The following is a 16,158-nucleotide window of genomic DNA, read 5'->3' on the forward strand; positions in this document are numbered from 1 at the left end:
CACTATTGTTTGGATGGATAATTGAATATTGCAGTTCCACTGTATGATTTTACTGTTTATGCCTCATTAATACACTATTGTTTGGATGGATAATTGAATATTGCAGTTCCACTGTATGAATTTACTGTTTATGCCTCATTAATACACTATTGTTTGGATGGATAATTGAATACTGCAGTTCCACTGTATGAATTTACTGTTTATGCCTCATTAATACACTATTGTTTGGATGGATAATTGAATACTGCGGTTCCACTGTATGAATTTACTGTTTATGCCTCAGTAATACACTATTGTTTGGATGGATAATTGAATACTGCAGTTCCACTGTATGAATTTACTGTTTATGCCTCATTAATACACTATTGTTTGGATGGATAATTGAATACTGCAGTTCCACTGTATGAATTTACTGTTTATGCCTCATTAATACACTATTGTTTGGATGGATAATTGAATACTGCAGTTCCACTGTATGATTTTACTGTTTATGCCTCATTAATACACTGTTGTTTGGATGGATAATTGAATACTGCAGTTCCACTGTATGATTTTACTGTTTATGCCTCATTAATACACTATTGTTTGGATGGATAATTGAATACTGCAGTTCCACTGTATGATTTTACTGTTTATGCCTCATTAATACACTATTGTTTGGATGGATAATTGAATACTGCAGTTCCACTGTATGATTTTACTGTTTATGCCTCATTAATACACTATTGTTTGGATGGATAATTGAATACTGCAGTTCCACTGTATGAAGAGATTTTTATAGTAAATTTTACTTAGAGTTGTAAATAAGGTGGTATCTCTGTAAGCAGTGCTGATGAAATTAAAAATGTGGTAAAGATATGAAAAAGTATAATTTAAATATAGTATTTATCAGTTACTGTCAAAATATTATATAAATGCCCTTGTATTTATCCCTATACCTCATGCAAGCGCCCTTGGACGCCTCTACTCCATTCGCATGGAAGCGCCATTTGATGTCTCTACTCCATTTGCATGGAAGCACCTTTTGACATCTGCTGTAAACATCAGCCATTTTTAGCCGGTTTTCGTAGCGCCACCTTCGGGGAAAACCCCCTATTAAATACTATATTCATTTCTGCAAATGACAATTACGTCAGATCACGTGGTCACTGTTTATGCTCAGGTCGATATCTGCTATTAGTAACTGGTTCGTAATCTCCACTCTCCAAAATGGAGGTCGCAGATTTCATTCAGTTCTTACGTAGTTTTCACGAATAGAATGACAACTATGAAAGATTCAGTAACTTAGATAAAGGCTCTGATATTGATGTAGGCAGCAGTTAGTTTTTAAAAATTATCAAATTCAGATGACTTAGTGATGTAGACGTGGACAAAACACTTGTAAATTTCGAGTATGAGAATTGGCAGCTATGGTTGGTCACACGGTCTCACTGACTTGACGGTGAATGAGTTCTCTCAAGATTTTAAAGCACATAAAAAAAATTCTCCCGTGAAAAATAATTACACACCTATAACAATCGGACTTTACTCTTAAATTTTTCCACACATAATAGATGTGTACTAAAAATGTACAATGGTTAAAATTGCTGTTAAACGTAACATACACTACATTGCTTAACAGTTAACAGGCAGGCCTATGTGGAGTCGAATAGGTAACAGGTGTTCTATTTATAGCGCACTGCACTGGGTAACTTTGCTCTATGAGGTAAAGGGTTATACCAGCGTTCATGAATCAAATTTATGTGATTAGAAAAGCCCTGACTTCTACTGTTTCTAATTATTGTCAATGTTCGATCTGATTCAAATTTTCTATTGCTTATTCTCATTCTGCTCTGCTTTAATATACAAGTTCAGTAGATTATCTAGTTATATTATGACATTGTTAACAGCTGTGATGTAATTTTGCTTTTATTGTCCATGACATTGTGGTTTCCAGACAGTATGTTTTTGCATTTAGTTCTACGTTGTGGATACTGTTGATAGTACATTCAAAACCTGTTTTAATGGTCATTTTTACTCATCAGTCACCTGTTCACAATGACTATTTTAACATCCCCCAGGTAAATTTCTAATATAAATGTCTTGAATGTAATTGGTCGTCTGCCTTCTGCGATGAATGGCCAGGTGTTTTTTAACCAAACAGTGGTTTCTCAGCTTTCAGCCGTCAATGGCTCATAACTTGAGACTGCTCAGTCTGTGCAAACTAAACTTTTGCTTCATAAGGAAGGCATTGTTTAGAAGGAAATATTATGTGAATTAATGTGCAAATATTTTTATCTCATTTGTACTCATACTCCAGTCACGTTGATAATGTACCTCAAATGTGTCAATATGTCTAATTCAAAAGCAAGGCAGTTGTTATCATTAGGGTAGCAGGTCAAAGTAATTCATTTGCTAGATGGTGGGAAAAGTAATTGTAGCAAAATGGAAGGTGACTTTTTTGACATATAGTTCATCTATTTGCTTGTAAAAATTAAAGCTATCTCTGAAAACTATGTCCATTTTTTAGAAGGGATATAAGTTGAATGTTTAAAACTTGTCCGTAAAGGCCAGGAAAGTTTTGTTTAATGGGTCACAGAGACTGGCCATATATGGTTTTGCTTTGATTTCCCATTCATCACAGGCATTTCATATAAGCCCACTCTCTTTTGATCTTGGTGAATAGAGCCACAGGCTTATGTGGTTATTATTTTTAAACCATGAAAGCTGTTTCCATGTGAAACTTACACAATTTGGCCATCCATAGAGTCAGTCCTTTCCTTTGTATCAGTCAGTAGTGAAATTATTGTTTTGTCATGGTGCAAAAAACAAACTAAGATCAATGATTATTTTAACACAGTGATTGTTTAATTTGTAGGATGGATTAAAATGAGCAGTATACATTAAGCTTGTGTGGAACATGCATTAGGGTGAGAACTGTTTTGATTTTGTTTAATAGTAAACACAAACTCTAATAATAATAATAATATTTGGGGCACAGTATTTGTTCAAAACCAGTTTTTGAATGGTGAACCTGTGTACCGGTGTGATCTGTATATACACAAAGGCCAGTTTGGCCTTTTTCCATGGGTGGCTTCTGATATGAGGTTTCACTATCTTTAAAAACTTGAAGATCATGATGGTACTCTACTTCTGGACCATCAGAATGTCATCTACTTTTTCTGTTGCTTAGTAGGAAAACAACTTGGATGTAAATATGGGCCAGTTTCAACTGCCCCTGTTCCTGTTGTTATTACAACCTCATAATCTCATTGATGTCACAACCATTTGATGATGTGTCATCACAAATAAGAACTTGAACAGTAGTTTTTAGGTTATGGATATTTAATGATTTCTCCATTTTGTTCCTCATTCAACTGTTTCAGAAATTGTTTAAAACTTGAAAGCACATTGTCTGACTTTAATTACGAGGATCTTTTCTTTGTATCTAGCTGGATGTTCATGTAAAACATTTGCTAATGGGGGAAGTAGCACCACAAGTGCTGAAAGACCAAATCACTTAGACGTCCTTTAGATGAACTCAGCAGTAATTTCTCTGTAATGAAAACCTTTGGAAGATACTTTTTCCTTTTAATTTTCATTGCCATTATCTTATTGCTGTATTCCTTTTTTGAGGTAATGTTTTGAAATGGTAAGCAAACTATTGCAGGCAATCACTCTCTTGGCTCTATTTGACCATAAACTGATGTTTTATGGAATTGTGTGATGTATGTTTAGGTAAGTTTTGCTGGTACCCAGGTTAAATGTAAGAATAAAATTATAGGTATTTATTTACATATCAAAGATGTAACTTTAAAAATATGAAAAAGCTGACTTTAGTAGTTTTGAGTGTAATCACCTCAAGGTTGAAACAAGTACACATAGCACTTGCAGGCATGACACAGAATCATCCATTTAACCTTTAACCTTGGCATAGTTTTATGGTTAGCTGGTATGATCCATGCTTTGCTCAGACTCCTAATTATCACCTTGACAATTACAGCTACAGACATTAATTGAAGATATGAAGCAGGAGACAGACCTGCTGAGAAGGCAAGTGGAAACAGAGCGCTCATCTATTAAGAACTTGGAAGGATTGCTGCAGAATAATCGTGAAAAGGAATTTCAGTCACAACTATCGACACAGGAGCGCAGTGCTGAAATCCAGATGCTAAAGGACAGACTCTCACTCAACGATAGTAAAATGTAAGTATATGTTGGTCTCTCAGTATTGTATCACCTGTGGTAACAGCAAGACTGATGTACGACTTTTCCAGAAGCAGCATCAACATTATGATTTGTAGTTTTTGCAGGTCATGCAGAGAGGGATTATAATTCAACATTTCTGCTAAACCCTCATCATCAGAAATATCAAACCAAATCAGAAAGAGGAATTTGTCAGGGCTGTACACAATTTAACTATGATTGTAATAGTGTTGTAAATAAAGATGCAAGCCTGTTCAAGCTTTGACTGTAATTTAGGCAGCTGAGACCTGCCATGAGAAAGCTGTATAAGAATGTATTAAATCTTAACAACAGGTATAAAATTGTCTGCTAGAATGTCAGTGTTATTTATTTATTTTTCATTAACATATTTCTGTCATTAGTGTTTGGAGAGTTTTATAGCTCTAACAATCTCTTTTTTTGTACCCTTGTCAATGAGGGGAGGGGAGGGGTATACTAAGGTGAGCTTGTCCATCCATCCATCTGTCAAACGTTTATTTACTTTATTTCTCGTTTGTAATATCTTGATGAAACTTGGTGTACTTATCTTGACAGTCTAATCAGCATTTTAAGAGTTATCCCCATTTTTAGCTCTACTGCCTCTTGTCCATGGTCTGTCCAATTGAACAAGTTTGTTACCGTTACTCTATGTTACTTCAAGGATTGCCATGAAACTTTACAAATACATTCATTCTATTGTCAAGATGGTCCTGAAGGAAAAGGGTGCTTCTAGTTTATCTAATATGGCCATTGTAGTAGTCATATTGAAAATATTGTTTTTGCAGTCTTGTTTATCCAATATGGCCATTGTAACAGTCATATTGAAAATCTTGTTATTGCAGTCTTGTTCATTCAGTATGGCCATTGTAATAGTCATATTGAAAATCTTGTTATTTCAGTCGTGTTCAACCACTATAGCCATTGTAGCAGTCATATTGAAAATCTTGTTATTGCATTTCCTTCTAATGTAAGATTATTTACATTGGGTTTACACAGCAAGACATCTTAGTCTGGTTGGTCCTGAATGAAAATGATGGCACTAGGACATCCAAAATGGCCACCACAGCAGTTATCTTGACAGTTTTGTTATTTCTACTCCTGAATGGAAAATAATATTGACATTCGGTTTTCACTGCAAGACTTCTTATGATGTCTTATTGGCCCTAACTGAAAATGGTGCTTCAGAATCTTGTTATTGCTACTAATTAATGAACTAATTAATCCTTTTAATTGGAAAGTAAGATTGACCTGGCATTTTCACAGCAAGACTAATTACGATGTCTAGTTGGAACTAAATGAAAATGGTGATGTTTGGACATTTTGATAATCTTTTTATTGTGAATTCTCCTGAATAATGGTTATATCAACAATAAGTTTTCATTACAAGACTATGATGTCTAGTTGGTCCTGGTTGGTACCGATCTGACATCCAGTATGACCACAATGGCGTCTGTCTTGAAAATCTTGATATTACTACTTCCATGAATGCAAAGTAATATTAACATGGAGTTTTCACCTGAAGACTTTACAAGATGTCTAGTCAATAAAGTAGTGTTGATCTGACAACATATTTGGCCACCATGGCAGCCATCTTGAAAATCACCACTCATAAACAGAAAGTGATACAGACATGGAGTTTTCAAGAGGAACTTCTAATGTTAGTCATAAATTCAGTTGGTGCTAAAAGAGATCTTAAGAACTAGTGAAGACAAACCATCTTATATATTCACTTATAAGTAAAGTCAAACTTCAAACTGTATGGAACCAGATCTGCCATAGCATGATGCACATGCAGACCAGGGTCTATGCTGTTTGTTTTACTGATTACTCCTGACAAACTGCACAGACCCAGATCTACCAGTGCATTATTGAACGACAGACCTGGGTCTATGGAGTTTGCAGTTGGACTTCACTTACAAGTGATTATATATGGTATAAGTTGGGTTTTATGAATTAAGTTGATCATCCATCCTTGTTTCAATAATCAGGATTGCAAAGTGTTAGTTCTATCATTACAGTCAGAGCCAGAGCCGAGAAATTGCCTCTCTCAGAACCAGAAATGTGGAGCTAGAGGGGGACGTAGAGAGACTTCGGAGGGCCTTGACTACTGAAAAATTTGAGAGGTATGCTTTATAATTTAACATTTAGGTTACCTCCCTTGAGATATAATTGCTAATTTTAACACTTTAAACAATACAGAATCATTTAAGTAGAAAATGCACATGAAAGGTAATATCTTAAAATATTTTGAGCCAGAATGTTTTATTGAATTTGTTTAGTCAATTTACTGTTAAGAGATGAAGAGAAGATAAGAATGGAAATATTTAGCATTCAGATTACATTATTTTTTTAGGGATAACAGTATTTTCTTATGGTCATAAAAAATTAACATGATTATCAATCTCACAATTTATGTTAATCTTTTTGATCCTGCTTAATGTACTGTATCACCAGAACCATCCTAACATTTAGTATTCTTAATACTTTGATGCTATTTGGCAGATGTTCAGGGCCTATACTGATTGTAATTGGTAGAATGAACAGCATAGACCTTCATTTCCCAGCACATAATATGCATGTCTGGGTCTATATTTTTTGGCAGTTTGCGAAGTCATGCAAAAGCAAATAGGGTACATTTGCATGAAAAACAAGTTTGAGTGTAGTATTGGCTAATTTTATAAATGAATTATACTCAGACATATTAAGCACTTGTAATTCATTTAATTTGATTTATAAACAGGCACTTTGTCATATCCTGCATTTATTATTCATTGCTTTAGAAGTTATGTATACATACATGTAAACTGCTATGGAGAAAGCCTACTGAGTCCATTTTGATTTTTATGTTCTTTATGAATGTGGGACATATATCTGTCCATCCATTAATCAATCTATTCATGTTTTACTTGGCTTTGTGGTTGTTGTTGTTTATTTTTCGCTTTCTCTGTTTGATTGCAAATAAAAACTGAATCCAATGTCAGCTTTAGATGAAAATGGCTCAGTTAATTTATGCAGACGTTGACATTTAAGTACACTTTATCAAACATTGGATGGCGCTATATAGCTTTATCTTTCAGATTTAAAATTCAAATAGAAAAATTGAATGTACATAGTAAAATGATATTTTAAAAAAAAATGTTTTGTAAGTTATCAGCATATTTCTAATACTGTTTTGCAGAGAACGGGCAATACAGGAGCTAAGACGACATGGTCTAACTCCTCCTGTCCCCACTATGGACTATTCTGCTGGTTCATATTCACGTTCCCTGAGTCCAGGTCGTGGGTCAAGGTCAAGGAGTGGGAGCCCAACTCCCAGGTATATTAAAACAAAGGTTTTTTTTGAGTATTCGTTTCACTTGTCATTTTTTAAGTCGTGAGCTCATTCACATTGCGTTCTTTTACCAACCTATGTAAGTTAAAGATGGAACTATTTAAATGAGTGTCAAGAAATTTCTTATGAAATTAATATAGATGTACAATTCTCTTTATCACATAATGAAAGAGTGTAATAAATTCAAGACTGGGACAAGAAATAGTTCACTTTATATGTTAAAGAGAGGTTAGAGGTGAATTTATTTTTCTTTAAATTATCTGCAAAGTCAGGATTTTTTATTCATTTAAGTGTCAACATACTGGCCATGATTTATGAAATCTTCTTTCTATCAAAAATCAATTATACACAGTATTATTTGAATGACCTACTAGGAGTTCATACTTGAATTAATTTCAGTATATTTGATTTTCAGATACAGAAGTGATTTTTCTTCATACAGTTCCACAGACCGACGCTATGCCACCTCCCCAGATCGAAGTGGATATTCCATGGATGACCCTCTTGAAACATCACCCAAAAACTACTCTCAGGATCGGCTCTGATGTGTCATGATAGATCAACATATTTATTGTTTGGGTGCTGATTAGCCATGTTTTGATACAGCTAGGAAACATCCCACGCAGATTTCATTCCACTTATCTTCCTTGAAAGAAAGAAACCTCCCACAAAATTTTGAAACTGAGGAAAATTCAAAATTTCTTCATTTTGTGAAATTTATTTAGTGTTTTGTAAAAGTTAGTAATAATTTGGTATTTGTAATACAACAACGAAAACTCCCAGTTACTTTGTTTACTTTTATAATTTAAACAAGTTGATTTGATGTTTCTATTTAAATCTCAACAGACATCAGCGTCCTATGTACAGGTTTTAACAGTATCAGGATGATAAAAATGCATGTTCTTGTAATCCTAGAAGAGATGTAAGACAGTAGCTGTGATATTTCAATATTTATTCCCAGGCCTGAAGTCTACCTTTAGAGAGGATTATATTTTAAAAGTTTTGTTAGAACATATTCTGCATTTTGCCATAATCAATTCCATTCCTTTTTCAGTTCAAGGAAAAGGTGGTATTTGCAGACAGTAGAACCTTGATTGTTTGGGCCTTGGTGAGCCAGACTTTTGTTTCAGTCCACGTTCACCAAAGATTTTGAATCCATACAGACTCAAATATCTGAATTTATCCAATCCCATCTCATATCACTCAGTCCCACCCTCTATCCATATCAGGTTTGAACATTCATGGTTCTGCTGTATTTTGGAGATGTTTGCCCCTCTAAAGTTAGACTCCATAATTCTTAATGATCTGTGATAAATTAGGTCTAGCCTGAAGCTAGATCTGTTATTGATTAAGGATATTAAAGCATTCTGTATTACAGTACAGTCACATGGTTTGTAATACGCTATAACTACACTACTTATTTATTCATCATTTTGAATAAAGATTGTCTCTGCGAGTTGTTAGAAAATTTCAAGCTAATGTTGATATAGTTCTGTCATGCCTGGTGGTATTTTAGGGGCAGCAAAATATGCATGTATACAATGCTTCAGGTGTTTATTTATAGAGAAATATAAATTCATTTATTTGCCCATTGACATGGACATGAAGGGAGTAGAATACAGTACATTTACTTTCATGATTTGAAGTCCTTGGTTTTTTTCTTCTTAGACTTTGTAAAGAAATGACTGGGTATGATGCTTTTAATGTCTACATGTACATGAGGCATTTGTTTAGATGTGAAACCATATAATTTCATTCCATTTTCCATCCAGCATTATTGTACATGATTTCAAATGGTGCGATGCCAGGAAGTGCCAGTACCTCAGAGATTATTATTTCCCTGAAAAGCAACATTTTCTTTTTTGTTCAGCTACAACAATACAGCTATTTTCAAATTGTCTACAATTAATGGAGTTTGAACCTTGTGTATTGTTTGCTAGAAGGATATGCCTTTACAGAATATTGAATATTTGACAAATTTTTAAAAATATATAATACCAATTAATAACTTTAATAATAAATATATTTGGCAAAGAGTAGGAAAAAAAAGACCACAAGTAGAACATTAATGAAAAAATAATTAGGTGTATTCAGTGGTGAATAATATTTTGCACAGTACCTTTATAATTTTAAAGACAGATACATGCCAGGTTCTTGAAAAAGCAAATACTGACCAAGAAAAAGTTCTTGTAGCATTTACTATGCCTTACTGGTTCCTTAAAATGAACAGAAAATCAGGCCCAATTTACAGAATGACTAGAGTCTTTGAAGGCCATAGCTCATCAGATGCAGAAAAACTAAGGTCTCACTTTGTATTTATTGACAGTTGGAAGGAATTTCACTTATATAACTTTCCAGAATGAATTTGTATCAATATACATCAGTATCCGTCCATATTATAGAGGTTTACTTATTTATTTAACATTTTTATGTAGATAAGTTTGTTATTTAATATATATCTGTATTTGTAATCCTTATTTTCTTTCCTTATTATGCCAATAGATGAAATTCGTTAGTGTGACATATCTTGATCAACTTGGTCTGGACTTGAATTGTAAAAGAATCACTCACAATTGAAGTGAGAGCAGTGAGAAAGACCTAAAATAGCAAAGCCTTCTGTAAAGCAACTGACTTTTTTTCTCATTCTACTGGTTATAGACCAGGAAAGCCTATGGGATGATCTGTTGTCCATCATCCATCTGTCAGTTGTTTCAAATAATTGTTACTGCTAAAATGCCTGGAGGATTGCCATGAAACTTGACGCATACATTGATCCCATTACTTTTGTTAGGTCTAATGAAAATGGTGCTGCTTAGGCATCCAATACGTCTGCCACAGTGGCCATCTTGAAATCATGTTGTTGCTACTCCTCCTAACATGTTTTTACTAAAAGACTTCTTATAATGTCTTATGATGATAATTGGACCTAAATGAAAATGGTGCCAGTCTGACATCCAATATGGCCACCACAGCGGCCATTGTTAAAACCTTGTTATCATTACTTCTGGATGGCAAGTCATATTTACATGGTGTTTTCACCAGAAGACTTCTTGTGACGTTTAGTTGGTCCTAAATGAAATGGTGCAAATTTGATGTCCAATATGAAAATCTTGTAATTGTTACTCCTCCAAAAGTCATATCAATATGTCGTTTCAGCTGGATGACTTCTCATGATATCTTGTTGGTCCTAAATGAAAATTGTTCTTAAATGACATCCAGTATGTCCACCACATCAGCTGATTTGAAAATCTTGTTATTGCTGACGAACATCAGAGATGGCTTCGATAATCAGAAGTGTACAAAAAAGGAATGATCTTGTATTCCTGGAAATTCTTTTTGGCCAGTAGAGCATCAGTCCTAGTTTGTCATTGTGTGTATGTGGATTTAGTGAATTACTTGTACATGTCAGTACACTTTTGTCAATGTGTGTATGTGGATTTAGTGAATTACTTGTACATGTCAGTACACTTTTGTCAATGTGTGTATGTGGATTTAGTGAATTACTTGTACATGCCAATACAATCAGGCACACTAGCTTTTGATTCATGAAAAAAGATTCTGTGTTATGATTGTTGAAATTTTAGAGTTGTGTTTTGTGACTAATTAGAATGCTGTTAAAACTAACTTGATATGGTCATGATGACATTACTGCATGTATGTACATTGAAACAAAATGTCATGATGACATTACTGCATGTATGTACATTGAAACAAAATGTCATGACGACATTACTGCATGTATGTACATTGAAACAAAATGTCATGATGACATTACTGCATGTATGTACATTGAAACAAAATGTCATGATGACATTACTGCATGTATGTACATTGAAACAAAATGTCATGATGACATTACTGCATGTATGTACATTGAAACAAAATGTCATGATGACATACACATCTATGGCAGATGGGAGCAGTCTGTCATTGGTGAATGAACAAATTACTTTAGTTTATAATTTTCTTCTTTAAAAAACCCAGAGAAATATCTAAAGGACATAATTAGATCAATTCTTGTCTGTTCCATACAGTAAGAAAGTCTCTCTTACAATGTATTGTTGGTACTGATAACCATTTTCTTACTCCACTTCATGGATGATGATGTTTAAATAATTGGCTTCAGTGCCTACAAAAAATGTTAAAGTATTTATTGGGGAACGTTTGTGTTGGTCCCTACAAATGATGAATGTATAGAGATACTGAAGAATCTAGATCTAGTTTTGTATGTGTGTTATTTTCATAGTTGGGTAACTTAAATCCACATCTTTTCATAAACTCCAAGTTTTTCAAAAACTTCATGACAAGCTATTGTGAAATAATAGGTCAAAATCCAGAGTTTAAGGAGTACCTCTCAACTTTTGTGTCATTTCAACAGATGTACAAAATGGTTACTAATATATCTACAGTTGGCATGCATGTTTTCAGAGGGTCTGCATCAGTGACCACTTGGTACCAGTTTCTGCAGATTGATTATTTATTCTTGACTCTATGGAGCATATTTTTCACTTGCAAAAGAAAACATTGACATGTAAAGCAACTAACCAAAATACTGATAGAATTTAGAACAGTTAACAATCTTGTGGCAACTGGTTCCATGCAGCAGCAGGTGCATACCCAATGTAGGGTAACTATTGTGCTTCAGAAAGCAAATTCCATTCTTTTAAGAACAGTTATTATCACCCCAATCGAAGATGTGTAGAAGTATAGTAATAACAGTATGTCTGCCAAGTGACAGGCAATGTGATTTCCACAGCATGACTTTAGTTTTCTTCTCATTGTTAGATGCATAAATCAGTTGATCTGGGATGCTAGGTCATAGGTCGCTTTAGCCGAAAATATGATTTTCCATTCTGTTTGTAAAGTTGAGGTTCCTTGCTCTAATTTTCATTAAATTAAGGTAGATTTAACTTGGGTTGCTCCTTACTGATTCCAAAGCAGAGGTGAAAGAAATGTAAGTTAATTGTCACTGAAACCAAAGTTGTAATTGTTTTCCACTTGACAAGTCGAGGTTCATGGATCCATTTGTCATCAAGCCTGATAGGTATTCTACACATGGGCAGATAGAAATCCTTGTTGATTCTTGTGCCCACATGTTACAGGTAGGGATCAAACAAGCTCAAGTTGTCATTTGGGGTTCAACATGATAAATTTACTTTCCTCAAGTTTCCCACATCCAATTTGTTTCAACTTCATACTTCCATTACATTTGTAAAAGGTGGATCCTTATCGAGTCGATGATTGATGGTGGATTTGTGTTACACAATGTTTTCATTGAAGTAGAGTGTAAAAGTCAGTAGTCTTTTCTTAGAAGAAAAACGTATTAACTAATATAGTGAAAAATACAGTATTCATGAGGTACTTACTTTTGATGGACTTCATTGTTGTTAAAACTGGCAGTTTAAAGACCTGGCAAATGATGATTCATAAGACTCAGGGCAGGTAAGTTTTCTGTACATTAATAGTTCCATTACACTTAATGAAGGGTAGCTTCCTTTTACGATCATTAGATCAGAGGTAAAGATCACTGGGTGTACAACTGCAAAATTAAGTTCATTTTACATTTGTGACAGCAACACTCGGTTGGTGTGGATCAGTCATTCTTTTGATGGTCATCTTCTTCATATCTGATAATGGAGAATGAAATGATGTTCCATCTAGTCCCTCGTTATCATCGATGATGTTCCATCTAGTCCCTCGTTATCATCAGTGATTTGAAGTGAGCAAGATCTGTTGTATTAAATACATGCTCAAAATGTACAGCATGGACATTAGTGACTTAGTACAGTGTATATGTTAGAGAGGCAAGGGAAGAAAACAGAAATATATACAGCTATCATCTATTTTAAATAACACGTATGATTGCGTTTTTGAACATATCATTGATACACTGGTTCAATGGACCAAGGTGACTCAATGAAATGCATTTTGTAGGTATTTTCCACTTTTTACCAAATATAATAAACTGTATTTGAAATATCTTCTGTATTATTATTTTTGCTATATTTCTGTTGGACGTAATTTTATTTTTCTGCTTGAAGTACTTGAGTTTCACTGTAATAATAAAATCATTTCTCTGCTGTATAAAATGGACAAGCATTCCATTTATGTTACATTAGTCAGGACGAAAGTAGATTCAATGTTTCATATATTCTGAGGACTATACTTTGTTACAATGCACTTTACAAGTGTGCAGTTAACACTGACACCATAATTTGATATGAGGTATGGAAAGTGAGATCATTTTCTAGATTTGTGTCAAAATTCAATAATATACATAATTGATCTGTATAAGGATAATTCAACCACACCAACCCCCAATCTCTGTTGTTACTGATGGATGGTATGTGGTTCAGATGTCACCTTTTCATTAAAATGTGCAAAATTACTGCATGTGTATCTTTCCAGAACACACCTGTGTACAGTTTTGACACCGGTATTTGGTAACAAGTCACCAAACATGCAATTTGATCTGGAAGTAGTATGTTCATTTCATTGAAAGAACCCTTCAGCCGATGGTAGCTCAACAGCTGCAAGAAATACCAGTATGTGTATGAACTATTCACCAATGTGTGCGGACAAGAGTGTCTGCAGATTTTTGCAGGTTTAATGAATAGGTTATATCAACCCCTAAACTGCCAGTCAATATATTACAGATTTGGGGCTGATTGATTGGCTTACTTTATGGAATGATTGAGAAAGATCCTAAATACATGCAAATTACTAACTATCTTCAAACTTACGTAAAGGAGTCACAGTGGCCAAATGGTTAAGGGATTTAACTCATAACCAAAAGTGTGCAGGTTCCATTCCTCCTCCATGTATTGAGTCTGACCAGATTTGTTACCATGGAGTTTCCTTGGGCAAAGAACATTACTGTGCTTCCCCTACACAATTTAATTTTCATTCAAGTTTGCTGTCGAGAAACCAAAACCAAACTGTAGCCACATTTATTATTTATTTAATTGTTATATCTACAATGCTATTTGATAAATGATATGTTTTTTAAATTTCTGAATCATCAGGTTAGTATTATGTTATCAGAGATCTTTTCACTTGGCACGCTTCTTTCATCTGTAGTCATAAAGAAATATTGAGTGATTCGGGCCTTCCTCATCACTTCTGCTTCTACTTTTAGATACAACACATTACATGATGAACACTGGTACTTATAAGCTGATACATGTACTTTACTGTTTGGAGATAAGTTCATGTACAGGATAGAATGTAATTCGCTTTCAGATTTCTTCAGACCTGAGTAGCTATTGATAAGGGGAGCTTGTTCCGACATCTAATGGTTCTGGGAAAGTAATTGTATGTGTGTCTGAATATCATCAGATCCAAGTGTAAGTCAGAAATGTTTGCTGTCTCAACTTTTCTATCCTACATGTATGATTTTGAACAAGGGGACAAGTCTATTTTTCGTCTTGTGGGTTGAAAGAGTTTGCCACCTGTGAGATTTCATCACCCAAGTTAAAATTTTATTTCTCCAATAATTGCCAAAATACAAAATGAGCTCTCTTCTCTGAACTTTTTAGTCTCATGTATCTGGAATTTTAAGTGTGGTTTTTCAAGCTGAGGATAAACATTCAGAATGAGGCTGTACACTCTCTCTCTCTCTCTCTCACACACACACACACACACACACACACACGAACTACCATGCACTGATATGAAGATCAATGCCAGTGTGAAGGCACATGGAATGCTCCAGCAAAATCATTTACAGGATACATTTTATGACATGCTTATCTGTACATTTTTCTTTATTTTTTGTTGTAATTATATTGGCCACCACCTTTAAGACTATTGATTTTTTAAAGTGTAGTACTAAAACCTTTGATCTTGAACTTGATATTGATCATTCAGCTTATCCTTGACCGTGTCAAGATAAACACATTTTTTCAAGTTTGGTTAAATCTATACATGTATTATATTTGGAAGAAAAAAAATACAACCTGTTGCACTCGTATCATTTACAGAGTTATTCAGACATGTTCACAAACTAGATTTGATAAAACTCCATTCATATTTGTCTGTGTTATCATATTCACAAGCCTATACAGCTAAAAACCAGAGTCAAGAATTTTGACCTTGCAATGTCAGAGTGCATTCAACTGATTAATTGGAATGTTGCAAATTACAAAGTCTGTATGAAATTCATTTGTATATATACAAGTCACAGTGATCATTATAAGCTTAATGAAGTACAAAGGTGCAAGTAATGACCTTTTACTGGACCTCAAGGTCAATAGAGTCTGGTCTTTAACTCTTTCACAAAATTCCAAATATATTGATGGACAGATGTGCATTCAGAACCAACTGCATATTGCAAGAAGTATTCAAGAGGGATAGTGAAAAGATTTTTGGAGATGGCCACTAGAGTATTAGGTTGGAGCTCAGAGAAGGGGCCATCCCTTTACCCACAGATGGGGAGAGGTTTTGAAGTTTGTGTCCGGGGGGGAGTAAGATAAAGCAGTACTAGATTATACTTTCTATGAGTAAAACCTATGCACCTTAGCCAACAATAAGCAACCAAAAGTATTCGCACACCTTCCCACTTGTAAACCCAACTCCTCCCAAACGATTTAAAAATGAAAAGCATCAAGGATAACAAAAATACA

General features: G+C 34.3%; 1 protein-coding gene across 3 annotated transcripts in view; it reads left to right on the top strand.

Moving 5' to 3' along the window:
* LOC149798346 (centrosomal protein of 135 kDa-like) overlaps positions 1 to 13,513 on the top strand; it is a 105,527-nt gene extending 92,014 nt beyond the window's left edge. For all 3 annotated transcript variants that reach the window (XM_089963490.1, XM_089963493.1, XM_089963492.1), the window contains 4 exons: positions 3,983 to 4,185; positions 6,222 to 6,326; positions 7,382 to 7,519; positions 7,950 to 13,513. In XM_089963490.1, the coding sequence (XP_089819616.1) occupies positions 3,983 to 4,185; positions 6,222 to 6,326; positions 7,382 to 7,519; positions 7,950 to 8,079 (576 nt within the window). In that variant the 3' untranslated portion in view covers positions 8,080 to 13,513. The remainder of the gene's footprint in view (positions 1 to 3,982; positions 4,186 to 6,221; positions 6,327 to 7,381; positions 7,520 to 7,949) is intronic.
* Positions 13,514 to 16,158: the final 2,645 nt, after the last annotated feature.

The sequence above is a fragment of the Sinohyriopsis cumingii genome, chromosome 6, assembly GCF_028554795.1.
Source record: "Sinohyriopsis cumingii isolate HCF-2022 chromosome 6, ASM2855479v2, whole genome shotgun sequence".
Lineage (NCBI taxonomy): Eukaryota > Metazoa > Mollusca > Bivalvia > Unionida > Unionidae > Sinohyriopsis > Sinohyriopsis cumingii.